Source organism: Salvelinus namaycush, chromosome 13, assembly GCF_016432855.1.
Source record: "Salvelinus namaycush isolate Seneca chromosome 13, SaNama_1.0, whole genome shotgun sequence".
Lineage (NCBI taxonomy): Eukaryota > Metazoa > Chordata > Actinopteri > Salmoniformes > Salmonidae > Salvelinus > Salvelinus namaycush.
Window position 1 is genome coordinate 26,808,563 of NC_052319.1, and position 26,018 is coordinate 26,834,580.

A 26,018-nucleotide genomic window follows, 5' to 3' on the forward strand; every position below is an offset into this window, starting at 1 on the left:
CAGTATTTACACATTTGTTATAGCTGTATTTAACTAAAGACAGAGGTTTGCGTTACCCCATGTGACTGTGTTTTCCCCACCCGCATTGGACGACGTAACGAGTCATTCTTATGAAACGTAAAAAGAGGCGTGTTTTGTCTAGTGTTGTTATGCAACGTTACAGTAGCTATATAACTCTACTTAAAATAATGATCCAGCTAACTAGCTAGCTACCTAAAGATGTCGTTTTACAGAAGCGCCGTTTGGTTCGTTAAAGGACTTCAAGAATACACAAAGTGAGTATCGGTTTTTGCTTGCTAGTGTTGCACAAAAATAGAAGGTTGGAATTTTAGAGGTTTGAGTGACTAACAGGCACACATGCCTTCAAAGTACATATTGATGTTACCAAAGAATCCATGTATTTGTTAGTTAGTAGTCATACAATTACTATGCTGACAACCTCAATATAACTGCCTTTACTTTGCCTTTTTAAACATGTGTTTGCTTTATTTTATCTCAGTTCCTTAATCACCATTAATCTTATGTTGAGATATTTTTCTTTTGTTCAACAGAAGCGGATATGAAGCAGCAGCTAAGCAGTTTAATACTGGGGACCTGGACGTGAACCTGAGTGGCAGGTCTTTTGTAATCACTGGGGCCAACAGCGGCATTGGAAAAGCTACAGCCCATGAAATAGCCAAAAGAGGTAAGGCAAAGGCAATGCCCTATGAGTGTTTAAAACAATGAATATGGTTTTCACCTTGAAATGTACGCCACTAATCTGTAATATAACTGTTGCCCATTGTTTGTACACATTTTTAGATTCCATTACAGTGAGTGAAAGGCTAGTTGATGATTAACAGTAGATTTATGTAAACTTAAATGTAAATTTATGAGTGAGTGCTAGTAGGTGTGCCAGATGGCAACTAACCTCAAGGTGAGGTCTCAGAGGTTTATATAGACAGACTCACAGACCAATCATGAGGACAATATGGTGTTCAACTCCTCAGGTGGCTGATCATTAGTTGTGAGAAGGGGTTCTTTGAGGTCACTATAGTTTACCCAGTGTTTGATATAGGGTTGTGGTTTTATTGCAGGAGGGATTGTCCACCTGGTGTGTCGTAACAAGGAACTGGCACAGGAGGCGAAAGAGGAGATAGTGGAACATAGTAAAAACCAGGTAACGAGGACTGAATGACACAAAGAAAGAATCAGTACAGAAAGAAACCCCACACACGTTTATTCATGCCCAGCAACTGTCTGGTGAGGGATGAAGAGCAAGCCATTGAGTAAATTGTGAACAGCTTTGTTCATGGAGTCATCATGAGTTAGGTACTGCACAGATTAGCTAGGCTAATCTAACAATGATAAGGATCTTTTATGCTCAGTTGGGTGGAAGTTGAGGTGATTTACAGATGAGATGATCTGATTCTTGCCTTGCTTAGACTGATTAATGTGGCCAAGCACTTAGTCAAACAGAAACAGAGGATGGTTTGATAGTTCCTGCACAGTCATCTCTGGGGGTTGTTACGCCTCTAGTTTGGTAGAAAAGTAACACTGCTGTGTCTATACTCAAGTCCCCGGCTCACACTCCCAAAATTCCATGTTTGGCTTCTTTGTGAGCAAATTTGAATACTGTAATCAAGCTTTCCAACTGCCAGCGTAATAGTTCAGAATCAGACTTAATGTGGTTCTGTTTCTTTTTCTTTGACATTTTCTTTGTCTCTGCAGAATGTCCATGTTCACATCGTTGACATGTCCAGTGCAAGACAAGTGTGGGAGTTTGCAGAGAGCTTCTCAAAAAGCAACAGCATTCATGTACTGGTAAGGTATCTGTTAGGTGGGTGAATCATCTCCAAGCCCCACACATGGGTTAGTCCATTGAATAGATTAAAGGGTTGATGGGCTGCTAGTTTGAATAGGATGATATATGAATGATTCAATATGAGCGATTGGGTATGATTCAACATGAGTGATTAGATTCATTGAATTAATTCAATACAAGTGTATTAATTATGATTCTTTCTCCCCCAGATCAACAATGCAGGGTGTATGGTAAACCAGAAAGAGCTGACAGAGGAAGGTGTAGAGAAGAACTTTGCTACTAACACTCTCGGTAAGTAAGATCAACCCAAGGGCAGTAGTCACGTCTCATTGGAAACAATGCACACCACTTACTTATATAGGTTGATATGTTTTCTCACAATGTTCTTCCTCATCATTACTGTTCACTTGGTTAGGTACCTTCATCCTAACCACAGCGTTGATACCAGCCCTGAAACAGGCACAGGACCCACGAGTGGTGAGTAATGTCCTCCATTAGTTCTGTTTGTGTTTGTGCTTGTATTAATGTCTAATTGACCAGCAGAGGGCCTAGTGTGTCTGAACAAATGCATCAAAGGAATCTATTACATATTACAAAAACAACAAAAGGACATGTTCCATCTGTCTAGCAGTCTAACAGCCCATATCGTCATGATGATAATCACCCCTCTCCTCCAGATCACAGTGTCTTCAGGGGGCATGCTGGTCCAGAAGATGAATGTAGACGACCTGCAGTCTGAGAAGGGGACGTTCGACGGCACTATGGCCTACGCTCAGAATAAAGTTAGGACATGGTGCATCTCTACTTACCCCTGAGCAAATGCATTATCTAGCCTATGACTGCAAAATAAATCTGTAAAAAATTATGTTACAGCTCTGTTATATTCTCTGTGAAAGTGATGTGCTGTGTGTTGTGGTGACAGAGACAACAGGTGATACTGACCGAGAGATGGGCGTCCCAGCATAAAGAGATCCACTTCTCATCAATGCACCCTGGCTGGGCTGATACTCCAGGTACTAACACTTATCTTAAGTAAGAAATCTAGACAAATATTCATCAGTACAAGCCTCCATGCATTTCTAAATGATTGTTCTGTGTTGAAAAAACTCCCTGCATCTGTGTTGACTTGCTAATGTATCTGTGTCTCTGTGTTCCCTGTAGCTGTCCAGTTGTCCATGCCTGACTTCCATGCTAAGATGAAGAACAAGCTGCGTACGGAGTCCATGGGGGCCGACACTGTGGTGTGGCTGGCCATCTCAGCAGTGGCCTCCAACCAGCCAAGTGGACTCTTCTTCCAGGGTGAGACACAGGGATGGAGAGGGTTGAGGGTGGAACAGGAAGGGGAGGGGGTATTTTTGCTTAGAAATGCCTCCTTGATAGATAGCTGTTCAGATACCGTCCTGCTATCTCTTACATCTGCTCCTCTATTTCCTTTCCCATAATGCCCCAGACCGAATGGCGGTGCCCACACACCTTCCGCTGGCTTTATCCAGGTCCTCTCCAGCCGATGAGGAGAAGCTGCAGGCAATACTGGAGCAGCTCGCACACAAGTTCAAACCTTGACCTCTCCTACAGCGGTCAAAAGGTTATGAACAGACAGACCCTCCAGCCCACGTGTCCGTTGACAAACACTCCTCATTATAGATATGCACTGTATAAAGTGGACATAGCGGTAATATTTTTACAACCATTTTCTATTTATGATGATGATGATGATCTGTAAATGGATTGCTTGCTATTGCTAAGATCAAAGTGTAGCCACACAGAACATTTTAATGGCTCATGTTTGGGGTAGCGGCCTTCACTGGTCGTTCTGAAATGGACCTGCGGCTTTCCCATCCAGACCTGATATGCATAAATTTCTCCCAAAAAAATAGAGGCCCGTTCCCGAAAGGACCCGTGGACAACTAGACCCGTTCCGTATAGACCTGGTCCGATCCAGACCCGGTCCGTTCCGAGTAAGACAAGCAGCAGAAAAGTCCCTTTTTAAGCTACTTTATTAGCCGGAGCTGATAAAAAGGGGAGGTAGAGAGAGGTGACGCTCTAGCAGGGGCCGTGCTGTGTGTGTGAGCGAGTGACATGAGGAGGAAGGAGAGAAACCGCAACCAACCAGTTTTATTAGTACTGTACAAAGTTAGAGGTGCGCTATTTGATAGATTTCCCTGCTTCCCCTACCTCGGGCTTCCAGTGGGGATACCTGAGGCAACCTACCCCCGCCCCCTCCCCATCTTGTACTTCTGAGTGTGAAACCTTCCCAGGCAGTTGCCTGCCTAGCTCACAAACTAGAATCAGGGCGCCCACTCCCACACGGTGACATGATATCATTGACGTGACGTGCAAATGAGCGATAGAAAACCGATCGCGCAAATGTCACCATTCGGACTATTATTATTCAAATTAAATTGTGCGGCCGCCCCCGCAAGATGCTGGCCATATCGCCTATGCCTAAATCCGCCACTGAACACATGGTTTCCAGGTGTTTGATGCCATCCCATGCTCTGTTCCGGCCATTATTATGAGCCGTTCTCCCCTAAGCAGCCTCCACTGCTCCATTCAGAATATAAAGTAGCAGCCTACCTGTGGGCTCTTTGTCGTTGTAGCCTATCCTTCTCCTTTTAACTTAATTCCACTTTAATTCAATCTTCTATTGATTAGATATCTCCTAACTTTTGCCCGACACGGAGGCTCTATGACTGTAGCCTATTGCCGCTTTGATTACTTATGATTGGCCAACAACAAGCTACACGCGCCACTCTCGTGAAGAGCAGCTGCATAAATTATACCATTTCTCTCTACTGCAGCAGTCGCGTTCAGATCTCTATGGGTCATTCTGGACAAGTCAGTTAACATTACACATACCCGAGACCCGTGACATTATTTAGAATTCTGGATCTGGACCCGTTCGGGTCCTGGATCGGGTATCAGGAATTCGGGTACAGGGGGATCTGTGAAGACCTCTAGTTTGGTGTCATCTGATGCTTCATAACTTTTTACACCATACTACTTCCCTCTAAAATTCTTCTACAAAGGCTTCTCCATTAGCTTGAATCTTGCATACTACGTACAGTTCAGTACTAATACAGTACATAGTGATTACGTCAGAACTTCTATGGAAACTGGACCTTCCGTTTCAGAATGTGCTCTAGCCAGGCTTAGGTTGATGGATGAATAAATCATGTTTTACTCAGATTTAGCAGTGTATACTGTCCACAGCATTTTTACAAAATCAAATTTTATTGGTCATATACACAAATGTTTTCATCAGGGTTTAACAAGGGCTAATGTTCAAAGGTGCTTCTGGCTGTTGTCAGCAGTAATAGTGCCATTACTGTTTTGTATTCTGTTATTATTAGTTTACTGTACAACCAGAACAAACAGTCAGTCTTTATATTTGACTTGTCCAGAGAATCGTTGAGATACTGTTCTTAAAGCTACATGTTGTTTGTCTTGTTTTACGCAGTTTAGTACTTTGACATACTTTCTTTAAAATTATTTTATCCTTGTTAATCAAACCAGGACCTGTGAGCAGAAATGTGTTTTATTAAGAGCACAAATAAAGCCAAGGCTATTATTACACTTTTTATTAACATACCACTGTACACACTAGTGTAGAATGTCCGGTGCATTAAAAACAGTTAATCAACTTCAAGTAAATAATAAAAGGCACCAATAAATATTTCAATCTTATATTTTCAGCATGCCTTCTAAAAGCTTGATTTGTGTCATGATTTGTCATGCAAATTACTTATAAAACATAGGTGTATATATTTTTTGTGGGGGGGTTCTTTAAGCTAACATAAAATTAAACCTTAAATGTAGTGCTTAATTTAAAGTAAGTAAGTCAATCATTAACTTCAATAAATGTTGATTAAATCAATCTCAAGAACCTTCATCAGAACAACTTTGACAGCCAATTTAAGGCCATTCCTCCTACTTTGGGAATTATTCCCTGGAGAACCAACATAGCGCCATCCAGAGCCTTGCTCATAAATGAAGGCCTATTCTCTTCCTCTTGTGCATTTGCTTCCTTAAGAGCATCTATCTCTCTTTGCATTTGTGCTCGGTCATCAAACCCTTGCTGGAAAGGGTCATTCTGCTCCTGAAATGACAAACACAATGTCACAAAAACACTCTATATATACAGTAAATCACATACACACCACAAACAGTATACGCCTGACAAATACAGTGTACACATCACAGACAGACACAGTTGATCTTACTTCTACAGTTACTATAGTTTTAAAGTGTTCTCAAAGTTTTTACCTTGAGTCTGGCCTGCAGAACTCTGTCATGCTATGCTATGGCATTTCTACCTTCTCTGTCCTTCCTCTCCATCAGCTGGTTCATATTCTCCTCATAAGTCCTCTGTTGGTCCACTCTCAACTTCTCCTGGACTACCAGCTACTCCTCCATGGCTTGACTCCCGCTCAGAAGCCTCCCTTTTTGTTTGCGCCGCTGCGGAGAGAGAGAGAGCAAAAGAGAGTTAAGACTGGTGGTCATTACAATGTTGTTGTCAAATCATCAAATTGTATTGGTCACATGTGCCGAATACAACAGGTGTGGACTTTACAGTGAAATGCTTACTTAGAGGCCCATTCCCAACAATGCAGAGTTTAAAAAGACAAATATTTGCTTACTAAAAAAGGAAATAGTAGCACAATAAAAACAATAACGAGGCGATATACAAGGAGTACCAGAACCGAGTCAGTGTGCAGTGGGTACGCGGTAATTGAGGTAATACAGTATGTACATGTGGGTGGGGGTAAATGTGTATTGTCATTTGGATTTTAGCACACTGATTTGGCAGATTTGAGTTATATCTATTATATCACCTTATGCTCTCAGCTTCAGTGAGGGACTGGTCTGCTTACAGGATGGCTTGGCCAATTCTGGCCTTCCTTTCCAGGTATTCCTTCAGTGCATCTTCAGTCTGGAACCACAACACACTGTATGTTTAACTTTCAACATCACATCAGTTCAACATATTTCACGTTTCTAATTTTGACAGAAAGTTGTTTTCATTTCATGTTAATAGTTTTAGCTAGTTAACGTTACGTGTATGATCTTATTATTCGTATCTCAGAGCCATTTGCGTTGCTAGTTATAGCCTAATGTTAGCTAGCTAACATTGAACCTGGTTGGTTAGCTACCTGCCGATTTATGCAGGGTAGTAACGTCATGAGTTGGGATTATGGTTCATTGTTTACCTAGCTAGCTAGCTACATGTCTTAACAAAAAAAGACTCCACTATGCAAGTAACCATTTCAATAGAATGTCATTTCGACAACTGTTGATATACATACCTGGTAAATTCGCTCTGGCTATCTACTCCGATTTCAGAGCACTCTCGTCTGTGTGTGCCAGAGCGCAGAATATCTGACGAATTTACACTCGAATTTACGCTCAACACCCTACGGGCGGTGTCAGTAAACGTTGGAAAAAAGCATAAATTGTTGCCCTGGATGACATAAACACAGCCTAACCAGCTCTGATAGGGCAAGTAAAACGGTCAGTGAGCTGTTCTCTCATTTGTGTCTGGAAGTAGCTAGCAAGGTAGCCAACGTAAGCCAGTTAGCTTATTCTTGTTTATTATTTTTTTTTTTTACACTTAAAGATAATTTCAAAGTAATATTTAAATTATCTCCCCCGCCCACTTTATTTTATGGACAAAGAATCTGCCATGAAAACGAAACAAATGAACAATGAAAGTTAAATCGTCCATATCATTTGGATCTAAATAAAACATCTAAATAAAACATCATATCAGTCTTTCAAATTAACATTAATAGTCGTTTCTTTTAAAATACTATCTTCTCACTCCAAAATCTTCTGACATAAGAACAGTCCCAACATAAATGGTCGAGTCTCTGGGTCACAACCACAAAATACACATTTGTTATCGATAGCTATTTTGAATCTGTGTATAATAAAGGTCTTTACAGTTTAGATTCTATGAATGAGTTTGTATGATACTTCTTTCATCTTATTAGATATGCAATATTTGCCAGACAACAACGATACTTTGTTCCAGTTTACTTGTCATAGGGCTGTATTCCAGTATATTCTAGCAGAGGGAATAGTAACATCTTGATAGAGTTTTCTTACATACATGTTATTACATTTATAGTTTAAAATGTCAACGCCTTCTAGCTGTATTGAGGCTACAAAATCCTCAACAGTTGCACTTGGAGTACTGTTATATTCTCCTAAAAGAAGAATAGCACCTTTAGGGACAGCTCTAACAACAATTTAAAACTCCCCAGGAGTGAATGTAACATTGTGTGTTCTCATGATTTCTGGATAATCATATAGTTGTCCATCGTTATTCAATAATGTTTTAACCCAGATAATACTGTTATCAAACCTGTTCTAGAAAAATAGACTTGTTGTATATCTATGTGGGGGAAATTATTGTTGTACATGAGGTTCCAAGTTAGAAGTACTTGTTTATGAAAGTTAGCAAGTTTAATAGGGATCTTACCCACATCAAAGTTGCATTTGAGTAAGAATTCTAGACCACCAATCTGTTTTGAAAATTAAATGAGGGATTATATTCCAAATGCAATCCTTATTTCCTAAATAGTTTTGTGCGAAATTGTAATCAGTAACGTAACTTTTGGATTACCCAAACTCAGTAACGTAATCTGACTACATTCAGTTACTTTTAGTTTACTTTCCCCTTAGGAGGCATTAGAAGAATACAAAAATGTCTCATTGATTCGAGTTGAAAAATAAACGCTGTGCTCTTGGAATGGCATGCTTTGAGCACTACTGAAAGTGCTATTTCCATGTGAAAAATGAATGCCATATGCTGCATTTGCTATAGGCCTATTGTTTACCTTTTTGTTGGTGACACTTTGATATCTTGATAATATGCAGCTGTTTAAAGGGCAAATCCACAAATGAAACAATAACAAAATGAACGTCCGCCTCTGTTTTGCTGAGGGATGGGCCTGGAGAAATGTAACCACTCTCAAATTAATAGACAGCTATGGATGCAAGGACTGAACATCCATGATATAAAAAGTATTGTTTTAATCATTTTGAGGCTATACAGTGTTTGTTTACATTTACAATGTTTACAAACATTGGAATAAAAAACGCTTATATTTTGGGTTCTCATGGATTGTGACAGTTGAACTAAGCTCATAAGGCATTTATAAGTTATATTATTCAAGAATCAATGGATATATATATGTCCAAAAATGGATGTAGCAACTACATATTGCCCCTTCAAGTCTATCAAAAGTGCGCAAGTTTGAGCATGTGTCCAACCACAATTCATAAGGCGCAAATAGCTAAATGAGAGAGCAGCAGTGTGACACATCAATGCGCTATGGAGATATCAATAATACGTGATATCCGTATCGCCGTAGACTACACCACTGCTGTCATCTTTACCTCCAAGCGTTAATTCAAGTTGGATAATCTTTGGATACCGACAGCAGTCACACCATTGGAAGACATAGCTTGGACTTTAGCCTACATTAAGCTATTCCTGCTCTTTTCCAGCGATCCATCATGTGTCATCATAGGGGTCTCTGACTTGTGGTCAGACTCGCTCAGGTGGAACAAACTTAAACTTGCGCTTTTTTTAAATGCAGATTTTAATGTCATTGAGAAAACAGAAGTTTCAAATATTTTTTTTCGCAAACATCCTTAATGAATTACAAAGTAATCCTCGAAGTAATCTAGTTTTTCAAAAGTATCTGTAATCTAAATTCAATATTACATGTAATCCGTTACTCCCCAACCCTGTTCCTCCATATGAAGTTAAATAGTAAACCAGTTAGCTTTGGTGCTTGACTACTGTTGTTAGGACAGAACGCTCGGATCAACCGTTAAAGACATGCGTGAGGCTAATGCTTTAAGAGGGTGTGAACGATGCTGAATGGGTGTAGACAAAGAGCTCTCCTATATATATATTTTGTATTCATTTTTTTTTTTATCCCAGCCCCGTCCCCGCTGGATGCCTTTTGTCTTTTGCTAGGCCATCATTGTAAAAAAATATTTGTTCTTAACTGACTTGCCTAGTTAAATAAAGGTTCAATATTTTTATTTATTTTTATTATAGTACCAAAACATTCAAGGCCATTTTCTCAAAAGTGAAGTTACAAGTTTATCAACTTTCAAAGCAGAATTACTTTCCCATTGTTCCTCAAATGCAGTGTATGTAGCTGTGTGTGTGTCTGCTTTTATCCAATGTAAAAAAAAAAACGTTTCAAAATTTGCTACATAAGACCGAATCAAGGCGGTCGGTCACATATACTAAACAAAAATATTAAACGCAACACAAAGTGTTGGTCCCATGTTTCATGAGCTGAAATAAAATGTTTCTAAATACTTCTACATCAATGTGGATGCTACCATGATTACGGGTAATCCTGAATGAATCATGAATAATGATGAGTGAGAAAGTTAAATGCACAATACTCCCATGACATGCTAACCTCTCACCACTACAATTACAGGGGAGGTTGCATTTTTCTCACTCATCATTATTCACGATTCATTCAGGATTATCCGTAATCATGGTAGCATCCACATTAATGTAGAAGTTTAGAAACATACTCAATTCTTATTTACAATAAGTGACTCAAAATGACATACAATTACATTCTATTGGACAGAAAATAATCTGAAACACAATCATAAAAAAACTACAAATGTGTTGGATACATGATGAGTCACAAGCTTAATGTAGTCAGTCATGCTATGTCTTTCCTAAATACTTTTGGTCCCCTAAAATGGGGGAACTATGTAAAAAAAAAAGTGCTGTAATTTACCCTCAAATAAAATCTCTGTCTGCACTTTAACCTCATAGTCACTGTATCATTTAAAATACAAAGTGCTGGAGAGCCAAAACAACAACAAATGTGTCACTGTACCAATACTTTTGGAGCTCACTATAATTAGAAAATATTTGACCAATCTCTTAAGTTGTATGTAAAATGCATATCAGTTTATGAATAAATTGTTTTGAATACACTTTTAATCTGTTTGTGTTTATGTAATTAAGTAGTAGTAGTCTGTAATTGACTCACATCTGGAAACCTAATTCATGCCTTTGTGGCTTGACGTTCTTCTTACTATAATCACAGATAACGTTCCACAATTTGGTGTTCAAATAGTTCAGACTAATAATCAATCAGTTTGCACTCGAGAAATAGCCATTGGCTACTGTCTTTTCTGACAAAGAGGAGCAAGAGTGCCCTGGCTGAGCAGAAGTGAAGGTGGAGGCAGAGAAACAGCAACAATTAGAGAAACTGATCCAGGAGAGGGAGAGAAGTCATCAGGAGGGCATCCGTCATCTTGAGGTATGGATGGACACTGGAAACCATGTCTCCTAAAATAATATTTTATTTATTTTTACTATAACCACAGATTGCAGTAACTGAGGGAGGTGAACACAACAGTGTTTAAGAAGATGCCGCTTGTAAATCCATAACCAGGATGTCTGTATTGTGTTGTCCCTCTGTAATTCTAGGCTGAGATGGTCCAGGAGGCGAAGGAGAAGCAACAGAAGTTGGAGACAGTGATAGATAGCAATCTCCAGGAGCAGGAGAAGCTGTTGGCTAAGGGCTTCACAGAGAAAGAGCACAGGGTATCGTAGAGGGTGTAAGCAATGGCTTTGGTCACTACTTCAACTATAGGAAAGCCTGTGAGGAACTCAAGGCGCTTGTGTTAAAGTCGCAGGTCAGATCCTCTACTCCCAAACTCAAAACAGGAGCAGTTGTCCATGGCATTACCCCTGGCTCAGACAAACGGGTGTTACTGGCCCTTCCACCGCCCCAAACACTTTGAATTTGCACAGTTGAAAACCTCCAATTGATGCTCCCCATTGTCATTGCTAAGAAATATCCACAACAATATAAACATCAAACTTGTTGACCTATCATACTGTTGCAGCTACTGAACCAATCATTGATGAGGTACACTGGGGCTAAATTAAAAGCCTCACTTCATTTGAGAATGTTCTTCAGTTTATAGACATACATTTTTCATACAGATTTTTAAAAAGAAACTTATATTGGCTCAAAGTGTGACTGGACAAAGCGTGATTGATTGACAGATTGAACAATGGAGAGAGCTGATGAGCTGAACAGCTTGTTTTAAATGAAGACTTCAGCTGAATCTCTACATGAATACTAGGCATTCACATGAAGAGACATCCTGTCTTTCAGTCACCTCATATACATTTTATGAAATACAAATATGAGTACATCAGCAGCAATACAACAAGGGGAAATAAAATTATGGAATGATATGAGCACACATCTCTACTCAAATGACTTGTACCCAGATCAGCTTTAGGACTAGGATGAGACATGCAGGAATGATATTCTTAAAGACTAGAAAATCTCCAATAATCTGCTGCTTGGACAAACTGCACATTAAGACCGGAGGGAAATGGCACAGAGCAGGATCAAGGAGTTAACTACCTTGCTTTGATACAGATATACTGTAGCTCTTGATTTTCTGATTCCAGATCCTGCTTTGTGATAAACCCCCCTGGGTTACATACACACAGTACAGCACCAACCTGTGAGAATCATACTGCATCACATAAAACCGGTATGCCTAGGTGACAGACTGACAGTTCATCCATTTAACAATACTAGTATCAGTGTTGCCAATGACAACATGCTGATGAAAGCAGAGAAAGGGACTGGTATCCAGGCTACATAACATAGCACGATAAACTTATTTCAAATCATATCAGCAGTCATTCAGATATTGTAAATCAGTCTTGGTTTATGAATCAACATGGAACTCATACCTTTTTGCCTCCCAACAATGATAACTGTACAGAGGTCATTAAATGAGGAAACGGATAGGAATAGTATAGATCTCAAGTCAGTGATTGACTACTACAGTAAATAGCATTAGAGCCCCATACAGCCATTCTCCACCAGTAGATATGTATTAGCTTAGGCCCAAGATATGTGTGACGGATTAATCAACATGCTAGTATTCATGACAAATTACCATGGCTAATCATGGTTGTATAACACAAATATAAACATGCAGACAGGTTGTTGTGGTTTTACAATAGTGGCTCTGCCTAGAAAACAAATCCAGTGCATGAACTTAACTTGAACAACTGTAGTTATATCCAGGATATGACACCTATCATAACCATCAATACACTTTGAGAATGTTAAAGCATAAAAAACAGTATGTATCACACAAAAGTCCTGATTCATAGCCACACTATCAGTCAATGATAATGACCTTGATGACATGTGTGTGTATTACATGAGAGATGTCTATCTTGGAGGCTACAGTAACACACACACAGCAATAAATAAACTCATAACACAAATACATTTGACACACACATCCACTAACAACTGATCACCAGTCTGGTATATCCCTCACCTCAATGGAAAATACATATTTGTAGCCTGTAGACAACATATGTAAGTGTATGTATTGGACAATAAAAAGTGCTTTGTTATGATTTTGTTCTCTGAGAAATTGAACCGTAACAACTGAAGTGCAAATAATCTAGAAGAGACTACAAGTGGTGAATCATGTTTAAGTAAGGCTGCAACATTTCGGGAACTTTCAATAAATTCCCTGGTTTTCCCGAAATTCCAGTTGGAAGATTCCCGGAATAGGCAGGAAATCCAGTATCCAACAACCAACCACTATTTCTGGAAAACCAGAGAATTTATTGAATGTTTCTGGAATTTTGCCACCCTAAGTCCACTACCGAAGTCAAAAGTGTAGTAAGTGACATTTAAATAACTCTACAATAAAGTAAAGTAATGAACAGGTTCTTTATGATTTACAATTGGCAAGCCTAAACTAGAACTTCAGTTTGTAATACAGTATTCATAAAAAATAAACAAATGAAAAACATTTATTTCTCCAAGTCCCCCACATCTGTGGCGGTCAACCATTACCTGACAGTGAGATACCACATGTAGACTTGTTCACCAGCTGTGTGTGTATGTGTGATGACTTTCAGAGAGCCTAGAAGCTATACAGTAGTACCCTCAAATTCACCTCTGGACCTCATTGCTCCCCTATAATCAGGGACTGATTTAGACCTGGGACACCAGGTGGTTGCAATTAATTATCAGGTACAACAGGAAACCAGCAGGCTTCGTACCTCGTAGGGTAAGAGCTTAATTCCCATACATTAGGCTATGACCCTCCTGACACCAACTGAAACATGGTCCACCTAGAAACAGTGGTATTTTGCCCTCTGCAGACTGCAACAATGTTACAGCAGCTTAAAAGCAAAGAGTCAATCCAATGAGCCTTATAAGGTCAACTTTGGGACCTTCTGGAGTTTCATGAATATATTAGAGTACTCCATCTTGCTGCTGTACATACAAGTTACATATCTAACTGGTATTCACAACCCAGGTACATTTCGTGCTTCAATTTGTTTTAGAACTATTGGTTCATTCTTTCTGTTTACCGGAGGGAAAGCTATAAGAAGATAAGAGGAAGGCACTTCAATATAAGCTTTATATTTGCCCACCTAGCTGTATTTGATGTTCAGTAGGTAAAATGAGTTCCCTTTACTACAAAACTATTGTTATAAATATAATAATAAACCAAAGAATATAGGGAATTATTTATGCAGCCAGTGTAAAGCTTTTCACGTTTAGTCACCAAGAGGGACGAGGACAGGCAAGAAAGGCCTGGTGTTTCTAGGTTCTGTGGATGTTGCTCTGCTGTTGTAAGTTGTTTAGCTGTTGTTGTTCTTGTTGACATTCCCTCTTCCTCTCAGGATGACAGCCACCAGGCTGTAAGCTCTACCCTGATAGGTGGATGGAGCTCCATGTTGCTCCCTGTCAACGATGACCCTCAGGAGACCACTGGAGTCATGTCCCAGAGCTGTTGACACACACACACACAAACATAAGCTGTATTAAAAAAAACAGACTCCTTCATACACATATACGCACCCAAGAAAATACTTTGTATCTAATACAGGAGGATACATTTATACAAAGTGTCTGGTCGTGTCCGTCTCACCTTGACGACTTTGTCGGCCCCAGAGGTCAGCAGCCAGCCTGTGGTGGGCTCGTAGTGCATGTAAACTATGCTGTGCTTGCTGTCATGGAATGTTGCCGTGGGCGCCCGGCTGTAAGACGAGGGGAAACAGTTATCACCAAACGTATAGGATTTTTTTTTGGAGTACCTTAAATGACATTTTAGGCAAAAAGGCAAACTCTGCTCCATCCTTCATTGAATCAAATGGCTAATTCATCACAAAACCCTCTGATACTGCCTACTACTTGAATAACTTTATCTGTTACGAATCCCTTTGGCCCGGGCAGTCTAGGGGGGGGATGGTAACGAGACCCGTAACATACCTCATGCAAAGTATAATAGTGACAAAGTATCAGTGAGAACGAAATACCACAGACAACTTAAGTACCGTCAAACACTCAGGGTTTATTTGAAAACACACGGTAAAGGGGGGCAGGAAAAGGGGCTGAGCTGGACCCAAGGAAAGAAACAAATATCCAAAAACACCCCTAAGCTAGACTAGCCTACTACTATACAGCTAACTAACCAAAAATACAGTGGGTGGTCCGCCCAGTTCTACCTAGTGTTCTTAGACAAAGTAGTCCTACAGGTAGTGTATGCCCATGGGCAACTTGTCTTGGTTCCCCCTTTTCCCAACATCAAACCACATAACAAAATAACAATACTCACAGGTGGGGACAAAGTGACATGTAGTAGCGAAAACTAAACCAGAGAACTACCGAGAGATTGACAGAGAGATGGAGCTCCAGAGAACACAACTGACAGGGTTTTTAAACCAAGGGAAAGGGGAATGGTTGGGTAAGTGAAACAGGAGGTGTGTCTTCTGATTAGCGACTGATTGATGACTGATTGGGGAATGATGATTGCCACCTGTGTGAAGGGGAGAAGGAGAGAAAAGAAACACACACAGGATACACACAGAATACTTGTATCCGTAACATTATCATTACCTAAATTAGCAAACTTACATGCTGACCACACCGCTCGCGTTGCAAAATAAATGTACACATACATGTTATTCAATCATTGCACCCACACTGCTCGCAGGTGTCAGCGAGCATCTACGTGGCCAGGCGCTAAAATAGAAATTGGTTTTATTTTATAATGCTCAACGCGTTGCAAGTCCGGCCTCTCCCATCTCCTCATTGGTTTTTAGGAGCATATACCCACGTGCCATCTCCTCATTGGTTTTTAGGAGCAAATACCCACGTGGGTGATTGAAAGATGAACTTAGGTCCACACTCTGGTAGGTTGTAGTAATGATGTAAAGTTGGTTGCCAACCGCAATAGAAAGTCCAAAGAAGAAAAATAAGCCTTAAGGAAGGAGGAAAGATGGCGAGAAACTAATTTGGTTGACCGTTTTATCTGTGGATTAACTGTCGGAGTTGAGGACCATGTGCATTTCAGGTAAAATAACAACCCAATGTTTACATACCAGGATAAATTAACTAGCAACAGCAAGCTAGCTAGCTAAATTGCCATAAATGTTTAATGCTTTTTCACCTGTCCCCAAATTAATATAATTGGTTCAGAGTTTGTTTTGATATTTCAACTTGCGTGTCCTGATCGCTTCTGGTGTGAGTGAACAAAATCAACGTGAGCACAATGGCCGGTTTGGTCAGCATGTTAGGCATGACATGCCAACAACAAACTCAGTCTTCATATTCATGCAGAACTGACCTGATAATGAAAGACAAGCATTGTAATTTTGAATTCTGTAAAGTGAGTGTGGAAGAGGTGTGTGACCTCAGACCTGGAGAGAAGCAAAATTCATTCAGCTACCCAAGAATAGCAAAGCACCCTTTACCCGGTTCAAACACCCGACCAATCAGCCTACTACCGGCTCTTAGTAAACTTTTGGAGAAAATGGTGTTTGACCAGATACAATTTTATTTCACTGTAAACTGATTAACAGCAGCATGCTTTATGGGGAAGGTCGCTTAACATGTACAGCACTGACACACCGACACAAAAGACCGATGATTGGATGAAAGAAATTAATAATAAGATTGTGGGGGCTGTATTGTTAAGACTTCAGCTTTTGATATTATCGATCATAATCTGTTGCTGAAAAAAAGTAGGTGTTATGGCTTTACATACTCTGCTATATTGTGGATAGAGAGCTACCTATCTAAATAAGTATTTTGTTTTAAAATATACTTAAGCATCAAAAGTAAACGTAATTGCTCAAATATACATAAGTATCAAAAGTAAAAGAATTAATAATTTCAAATTCCTCATATTAAGCAAACCAGACTGCACTAATTATTTTTTATATTTTTTATTTAAGAATAGTCAGGGGATACACTCCAACACTCAGACATAATCTTAACGCTACAGTATTCAATGACATTCTAGATGATTCTGTGCTTCCAACTTAGTGGCAACAGTTTGGGGTAAGGCCCTTTCCTGTTTCAGCATGACAATGCCCCCGTGCACAAAGCGAGGTCCATAAAGAAATGGTTTGTCGAGATCGGTGTGGAAGAACTTGACTGGCCTGTACAGAGCCCCGACCTCAACCCCATCGAACCTTTGGGATGAATTGGAACGCCGACTACGAGCCAGGCGTAATCACCCAACATCAGTGCCCAACCTCACTAATGCTCTTGTGGTTGAATGGATGCTCCAATATCTAGTGGAAAGCCTTCCCCGAAGAGTGGAGGCTGTTATAGCAGCAAAGGGGGACCAACTCCATATTAATACCCATGATTTTGAAATGAGATGTTCGACAAGCAGGTGTCCATATACTTTTGGCAATGTCATGTATTTTTACTCAAGTACTTTACACCACTGATGTTATTAGCTTTTTTTGTGCACAGTTTTGTGTGTTACTTACTCCTCGTCTGTGATGGACTCATGGCAGCTGTCACACACCCGCACCTCGAACTCGAAGCCCATGAGAGGGATGGTGGAGCGCTTGGCAGAGCACTTTCCACACACAGCCTGCCCACACTTCCTGCAGTGGTGCTGGGGGAGAGGAGATAGGAGACACTGAGGCTTGGGTTGGGCCTACTCGGCTGGCAGATAACGACAATGTGCATATATCTCACTCATGTAGACTCACAAACAGGTGAGGCCACACCAGGGCTGTTTTTCTGTATTTCAGCATGCCATAGGAAGAACATAAAATAAGGACTTCTCCTGCCCTTTTGTGAACTACACCCCAGAGTGATAGTGACAGTATGGAGCCCACTGTACCTGGCGCAGGCCGATCTTCTTACTGTCCCACATCTGTTTGAAGTTCCAGAAGAATGGTTGCTCACACTTCTGACACGAGTCACTGTCCAGCCACTCTGGGGTCTGTGGGAACACACAGATAGACAGGTTGCAAACAAACCTTAAATACAGTAATTCTCAGGAATCAGCTTTCCCTTTCTCAATCCTACCTTTAACCATTTGAGTTAATAAAGGGAACTGACCCATAATCAGTGCTTAGGTATAACCTAAGTGAGAGATGGTTAGAGCCAAACAAAGCCATAGGTAGTCTACACAGATTCAGCAAACTATCTGCCATGTTGGCACTGAACACCTCATTTGCATTCAGTACATGAACATTCAAATTTTCATTCAGAGTTTGTCATTCTCTCTGTCTGTGCATCTATGGCTGTGGTTTAAAGCCACTCGGTCTGTTTCAGGTCTCTCTCTCACCCCCCCCCCGCCATCCCTCACGGCCTTGAGGTTTCTCTTCCTCCCTCCTTCTGCTCCATCCCTTTATCTTTATCAGTCCATCCCTCCCTCACCTCCTGTCTGGTCACGTCCATGTTCCAGATGACGATGCCTCCATCTGAGCTGCAGGAAATCAGTTGACGTGTGTGTGGCGCATAGCACAGGCCCTGGACCTTATCACTGCATAGTTAACACACACACACACACGGATGCAGTATATAAAGCTTGATTTGATGATTACATTTCATACATTCTATCCACAAGTGCTCTCGGTTTTCCATTTTGCGGACTCAGACACCTTCTCCAACTGCATGACTGTACATGTATCAGCCTAAAGTTATGGATCATTACTTAACAGAAACACCCCTTAGGAGACTACTAGAGGCATTTCAACAGTTTCTAAGACTGTATCATCCAGATGAATACATTGGGGTTTTAATACTACATTGGGATTACATTTGAAGACTATATTGGACGACCATGTTGACGTTCAGTGTGCAAGTCTTACTTGTGTCCCTGCAGTTCTATGGCGGTGCCTTTGCGTCCCCCGATGTCCCACATGATGATGGAGTGATCTGAGCTGCCAGAGAACAACACTCTCTGGGCCGGGTCCCAACACAGTGCCGTCACGTTGCCTAGAGACAGCAGAACACTTAACACACATTCTTTAGATCGTACTGGAGATAACAAACATTCCCAGCCACTGGATCTTTAACTTGACCTGGTCAAGGCTGCACCAAGTGGAACAAACTAAAGAAACAAACTAAAACGGCTCACTGAGTTTCTACTTCTTGGTAAGACAGCAAATGCACATCCACCCCCCCCCCATAACAGAAGGACAACTTGATTATTTACTTGTAATTTTAAAATATGCTGCAAATTCATCACGTCAAATATAAGCCAGTACACCAGGCATAAGCCAGTACACCAGGCACCAAATATTATCTATTGTCCTCTTAACACCCACTCCCGTCCTGTAGCTCTTCCACCATCCCATGTACATACAACTGTTTATTATTGTGAAGTTAAATTACCACCAAAAAGTAAGAAAGAGCAGAAAAGTAGGGTCAAAATAAAAGTGGAGAAAGACAAAAATGATTTAAAGAAAATAGGGAGAAGTCAAAACAGGACAAAACAAGAGACGACCAGACAGGACAAGACGGGACAGGAGGGGAAAACAAAGGACCAGACTAGTGGATAAGTTGCCAGTTAGAAGAGATATAATAATTAGGTAGGAAGTGCCATATTTGGGGTTGCCTGGGGGCAGTGTCGGATATAAATGGTTCCAAGATTGTGTAAAAGTCCTTCAGTTTGTTATTTAGTTTGAAGATGGATATCTCCAGGGAGGCTAGGTCAGACCATAAACTAAGCCAGTGTATGGTTGAAACATTGGATCTGCTTTTCGAGTTGAACAGTATCCCTTTTTTTCAGATCGTTAATGAGATCAAAATAGTCATTAGAAGAAACACAGGGGTCGTCATCATCAAAATAGTGTAGTATACAGAGTGAAGGGGATGAAAACATAGTAATATGGAGGATGACAGACAATGCTGAGAACTTGTTTCCAGTAATTCTCAATGATGGGACAAAGCCAGAACGCAGTCTTTTCTTTTTGGCAGAAAAGACACACAAGCGAATCAACAAGCCCCATCAGCCACCAAGTTCCATAGATATTGTGGAATTTATGTAGGACTTCATACTGGATAAGTTTAATTTTCTTATTACATGAGATGCTGTGGGCGGTGGTAAATACTTTCTTCTGGGCTTCCCTGTTAAGGGAGATGTCCAAATCGCTGGTTCCATTTCTCTAGGGAGGATAGAGCATCACCTACTCCTGTCAGTTTTTTAAACATTTTGGAAGTAATATTTATTGAACTCCGGTTGGCTAAGAGCAATCGGCTTAGCTCTGAGATACGTTGTTGCTTCGGATTGAATTGCAATTTAGATTTAAGTAGCTGTTTAATCTGTAGGTACTGAACACTTGAGGAGCTATTCAAATGATTCATTTTCTGTATCTATATTGAACAAAAATATAAAACGCAACAATGTCAATGATTTTACTGAGTTATAGTTCATAGAAGGAAATGAGTCAATTGAAATAAATTAATTAGGCCCTAATCAATAGATGTCATGACTGGGCAGGGGTGCAGCCATGGGGAGCCAGGCCCACCCTATCAGAATGAGTTTTTCCCCACAAAAGGGCTTTATTAGAGACAGAAATAGTCCTCAGTTTTATCAGCTGACCGGGTGGATGGTTTCAGACGATCCTGCATGTGAAGAAGCCGAATGTGGGGGTCCTGGGCTGGTTACATGAGGTCTGCGGTTATGAGGCCAGTTGGACATACTGCAAAATTCTCTAAAACGGCGTTGGAGGTGCGATACGGTAGAGAAATTAACATTAAATTCTATAGCAACAGCTCTGGTGGACATTCCTGAAGTCAGCATGCCAATTGCATGCTCCCTCAAAACCTGGAGACATCTGTGGCATTGTGTTGTGTGACACAACTTCACATTTTAGTGGCCTTTTATTGTCCCCAGTACAAGGTACACCTGTGTAACGATCATGCTGTTTAATCATCTTATTGATATGCCACACCAGTCAGGTGGATGGATTATCTTGGCAAAGGAGAAATGCTCACTAACAGGGATGTAAACAAATTTGGGCACACAATTTGAGAGAAATTAGCTTTTTGTGAGTATGGAAAACTTCTCGGATCTTTAATTTCAGTTCATGAAACATGGGACCAACACTTTACATGTTGCGTTTATATTTTAGTTCAGCACTTAAATTAAATGTCCTTTATCAAGTAACTGGTGGATGCTTGTCCATGCTTCCAGTGTATTTAATGTGAAGGGATTGGAAAAGGGCAGTTTTTCAACAGATTGAAAAATATAGGGAAGATCTTGAATTTTAAGTGGTTTTACGCAGGAGTCTTCTATATCAATCCAGGAAGGTGAGTTTACACTTATATAATTGAGCCATTTGGCTATGTTATTAATTTCAAAGGCCAAATAATAATTTAGAAAGTCTGGTGCTGCTAGTCTGCCTTTGGGTTTACAGTATTGTAATATAGTAAGTTTAATTCTGGCCTTTCTCTGTCTCCAATAAAATCTTGAGATTTTATGAATGGTTAAGGGTATCAAACCATTTCTGTGGGGGGGACACTGGAATCATTTTAAATGTATTAATACGACCGGCAAGAGACAGAGGAAGAGGTCCATCTTTCGAGATCTTCTTTGACCAATTTCAATAGTTGAGGGAAATTATATTCAAACAATTTATCTAGCCTGTGTGGTACTTAATTTAATTAAGTTGGAGTCTGGCCTGTAATAGTCGCTTAGGAATATCATTGGTTTGAATGGATGCAAGGAGGGTATCAAGAGCATTGACATTTTTCTCAAGTTCCTATTTTATTTTCCTTCTTTGCTGAGCAGAATGAGAATTTTTACTCTAAGTACAACTTTAGCAGTTTCCCAGATTAGCATTGGAAATTTGGGACATCAAAGATGCATTACCGATGGAAAGGTCTATACGGGAATACGTTTTATGATGAGGTGAGAAATAGGTATACTCTCTCTTGTCTGGATTGAAGAGAAGCCAAATATCCACCATACCTTGTTCTATCATGTATCCTTTAATGGTCCTGTGGCGCTTGTTGAATGCATGTGCCATGGGACCTGTCAACTAGTGGGTCAAGAACAGTGTTAAAGTCCCCAATTTAGAATTCTTGTAAATGCTTGAAGATTAAATACAAAAATTGAGGACAGCCAGTATTGGGACCATATAAATTCAGTATGGTGTATGATTGATTGTACCATGAATTAAGATGAAGCGCCCTTCAGTCTTTAAAAAAAATACATGAGTTTAAATAGTGTTTATTTTTTGAGGATGGCAACCCCTCTGCTCTTGGGAGTTAAAGGAAGAATAGTAAAATTGGCCTATTCACTTTGTGTGTAATTTTTCATGTTCAAAGTCAGTTAGATGTGTTTCTTGTAATAAACATATCTGACTTGAACTGCCTGAGAGGGGAGAGGATTCTCAACCATTTTTGGGGGGGTGAATTTATTCCTCTAAAGTTCCAAGAGGATGCAGTTAGAGTTGCATCACTCAGTTTAGGTTGGCATTCAAATATATGTGGTATTAATACAGTATTATACATGTCTATGATCGTCAATGTAAATGTTGCTGAGAATATGGCATACCAGGGATCCCATTAATCTAACAGGCAGTTTGATCAGGCAGCAGCTAGAGAGTAAGACAAAAAGGATCGACCTTCGAAACATATAACGCACAACTAATGACATACACATTCAGTAAGCAGGACAACAGAAAACAAATACAATGATGCATTGAATGAATGTTGAAAAAACTTAAAGTGAATTGCCTCAGGCCACTGGGGGTTTACGCTCATGTAAATGTAACGGATGTGAAATGGCTAGCTAGTTAGCGGGTACGCGCTAATAGCGTTTCAATCAGTTACGTCACTTGCTCTGAAACCTAGAAGTAGTGGTTCCCCTTGCTCTGCAAGGGCCACGGCCTTTGTGGAGCGATGGGTAACGATGCTTCGTGGGCGACCGTTGTTGATGTGTGCAGAGGGTCCCTGGTTCGCGCCCGAGGTCGGGGCGAGGGGACGGTTTAAAGTTATACTGTTACATTGATGCTGTTGACCCGGATCACTGGTTGCTGCGGAAAAGGAGGAGGTTGAAAGGGGGGTGAGTGTAACGGATGTGAAATGGCTAGCTAGTTAGCGGGTACGCGCTAATAGCGTTTCAATCAGTTACGTCACTTGCTCTGAAACCTAGAAGTAGTGGTTCCCCTTGCTCTGCAAGGGCCGCGGCTTTTGTGGAGCGATGGGTAACGACGTTCTGCTGCCTGCAACATCCTCCAGCATGACCGGTTTGGCGGTGGGTCAGTCATGGTGTGGGGTGGCATTTCTTTGGGGGGCCGCACAGCCCTCCATGTGCTCGCCAGAGGTAGCCTGACTGCCATTAGGTACCGAGATGAGATCCTCAGACCCCTTGTGAGACCATATGCTGGTGCGGTTGGCCCTGGGTTCCTCCTAATGCAAGACAATGCTAGACCTCATGTGGCTGGAGTGTGTCAGCAGTTCCTGCAAGAGGAAGGCATTGATGCCATGGACTGGCCCGCCCGTTCCCCAGACCTGAATCCAATTGAGCATATCTGGGACATCATGTCTCGCTCCCTCCACCAAAGCCACGTTGCACCACAGACTGTCCAGGAGTTGGCGGATGCTTTAGTCAAGGTCTGGGAGGAGATCCCTCAGGAGACCATCCGCCACCTCATCAGGAGCATGCCCAGGCGTTGTAGGGAGGTCATACAGGCACGTGGAGGCCACCCACACTACTGAGCCTCATTTTGACTTGTTTTAAGGACATTACATCAAAGTTGGATCAGCCTGTAGTGTGGTTTTCCACTTTAATTTTGAGTGACTCCGAATCCAGACCTCCATGGGTTGATAAATTTGATTTCCATTGATCATTTTTGTGTGATTTTGTTGTCAGCACATTCAACTATGTAAAGAAAAAAGTATTTAATAAGAATTTCATTCATTCAGATCTAGGATGTGTTATTTTAGTGTTCCCTTTATTTTTTTGAGCAGTTGTATTAAGTTAAAATAAAAGTGTTCATTCAGTATTGTTGTAATTGTCATTATTATATATATATATAAAATAAAAAAATCGGCCGATTATTCGGTATCGGCTTTTTTTGGTCCTCCAATAATCGGTATCGGCGTTGAAAAATCATAAATCGGTCGACCTCTACCCTATACAGTGCATTTAAAAAGTATTTTAGACCCCTTGACTTTTTCCACATTTTGTTATGTTATTCTAAAATGTATTAAATTATTTTTTTCCTCCTCAATCTACACACAAAAACCCATAATGATAAAGTAAAAACAAAGGAATTGTCCGTAGACTTCCAAGACAGGAGTGTCGAGGCACAGATGTGGGGAAGGGCACAGAAACATTTATGCAGTATTGAAGGTCCCCAAGAACACAGTGGCCTCATCATTCTTAACTGGAAGAAGTTTGGAACCACCAAGACTCTGTCCTAGAGCTGGCCGCCCGGGCCAAACTGAGCAATCGGGGGAGAAGGGCCTTGGTCAGGGAGGTGACCAAGAACCCGATGGTCACTCTAACAGAGCTCTAGACTCCCTCTGTGGAGATGGGAGAACATTCCAGAAGAACAACCATCTCTGCAGCACTCCACCAATTAGAACTGTATGATAGAGTGGCTAAACAGAAGCCACTCCTCAGTAAAAGGCACATGACAGCCCACTTGGAGTTTGCCAAAAGTCACCTAAAAACTCTCAGACCATGAGAAACAAGATTTTCTGTTTTGATGAAACCAAGATTGAACTCTTTGGCCTGAATGCCAAGCGTCACGTCTGGAGGAAACCTGGCACCATCTCTACGGTGAAGCATGGTTGTAGCAGCATCATGCTGTGGGGATGTTTTTCAGCGGCAGGGATTGGGAGACTAGTCAGGATCAAGGCAAAGATGAACGGAGCAAATTACAGCGAGATCCTTGATGGAAACATGCTCCAGAGTGCTCAGGACCTCAGACTGGGGCGAAGGTTCACCTTCCAAAAGGTGAACAACACTAAGCACACAGCCAAGACAACGCAAGAGTGACTTCGGAACATCTCTGAATGTCCTTGAGTGGCCCAGCCAGAGACTGGAACCTAATTGAACATCTCTGGAGAGACCTGAAAATAGCTGTGCAGAGCTTGAGAGGATCTGCAGAGAAGAATGGGAGAAACTCCCCAAATACAGGTGGTCCAAGCTTGTAGCGTCATACCCAAGAAGACACGAGGCTGTAATCGCTGCCAAAATGTGCTTTAACAAAGTACTGAGTAAAGCGTCTGAATACCTATGTAAATGTGATATCAGTTTAAAAAAGTACATAAATTAGCAAAGATTGCACCATTTTTTTTTTTTTTTTTTGCTCTGTCATTATGGGGTATTGTGTGTAGATTGATGAGGGGAAAAACGAGTTAATTAATTTTAGAATAAGGCTGTAACCTAACAAAATCTGGAAAAAGTCCAGGGGTTTGAATACTTTCAGAAGGCACTGTATCCTAGCCTACTCTTTCAGGTAATAAATTCAATGTATTAGCCTTATGTTGAGCTAATTAATAATGGGTTATGCATTATAAGCTTCTAACTTTTAGCCTCTGTCTCTTGCGCAATACGCAAGCACCTGTGCTGTCACGCCCTGACCTTAGAGATCCTTTTTATGTCTCTATTTTGGTTTGGTCAGGGTGTGAGTTGGGGTGGGTATTCTATGTTCTATTGTTTGTATTTCTATGTTTTGGCCGGGTAGGGTTCTCAATCAGGGACAGCTGTCTATCGTTGTCTCTGATTGAGAACCATACTTAGGTAGCCCTTTTTCCCACCTGTCTTTGTGGGAAGTTGACTTTGTTTATGGCACATAGCCTTTAGCTTCACGGTTTGTTTTGTAGTGTTCATTGCTTTGTTCGGCGTCTTTTCTCATAAAAGGAAA

At 40.8% G+C, this 26,018-nt stretch overlaps 2 protein-coding genes and 1 long non-coding RNA gene across 6 annotated transcripts in view; 1 reads left to right on the forward strand and 2 right to left on the reverse strand.

Moving 5' to 3' along the window:
• The first annotated feature begins 149 nt into the window (after nucleotides 1-149).
• On the forward strand, nucleotides 150-3,678 carry dhrs12 (dehydrogenase/reductase (SDR family) member 12). Its single transcript, XM_039007015.1, has 10 exons — nucleotides 150-275; nucleotides 552-685; nucleotides 1,077-1,159; nucleotides 1,711-1,803; nucleotides 2,014-2,095; nucleotides 2,220-2,281; nucleotides 2,482-2,586; nucleotides 2,727-2,817; nucleotides 2,966-3,103; nucleotides 3,255-3,678. The coding sequence occupies exons 1-10, from the start codon at nucleotides 220-222 to the stop codon at nucleotides 3,365-3,367; spliced, it is 957 nt and encodes a 318-aa protein (XP_038862943.1). The 5' UTR covers nucleotides 150-219; the 3' UTR covers nucleotides 3,368-3,678.
• A 1,403-nt stretch (nucleotides 3,679-5,081) lies between these two features.
• LOC120058387 lies at nucleotides 5,082-6,792 on the reverse strand. The gene is made up of 3 exons (XR_005478004.1): nucleotides 6,640-6,792; nucleotides 6,071-6,262; nucleotides 5,082-5,903 (listed from the first exon to the last, which is right to left on the reverse strand). It is a non-coding gene; the product is annotated as an uncharacterized LOC120058387 (long non-coding RNA).
• A 4,959-nt stretch (nucleotides 6,793-11,751) lies between these two features.
• The window catches only part of LOC120058388 (WD repeat and FYVE domain-containing protein 2-like), a 29,540-nt gene continuing 15,273 nt past the window's right edge, over nucleotides 11,752-26,018 (reverse strand). For 2 of the 4 annotated variants that reach the window (XM_039007016.1, XM_039007019.1), the window contains exons 7-12: nucleotides 18,999-19,125; nucleotides 18,565-18,670; nucleotides 18,023-18,124; nucleotides 17,661-17,791; nucleotides 14,807-14,915; nucleotides 11,752-14,665 (exon numbers count right to left, since the gene is read on the reverse strand). In XM_039007016.1, the coding sequence (XP_038862944.1) occupies nucleotides 14,636-14,665; nucleotides 14,807-14,915; nucleotides 17,661-17,791; nucleotides 18,023-18,124; nucleotides 18,565-18,670; nucleotides 18,999-19,125 (605 nt within the window). In that variant the 3' untranslated portion in view covers nucleotides 11,752-14,635. Of the gene's footprint in view, nucleotides 14,666-14,806; nucleotides 14,916-15,285; nucleotides 15,695-17,438; nucleotides 17,488-17,660; nucleotides 17,792-18,022; nucleotides 18,125-18,564; nucleotides 18,671-18,998; nucleotides 19,126-26,018 lie in introns of those variants that run through there. The other 2 variants (XM_039007017.1, XM_039007018.1) reach the window with 2 other exon arrangements.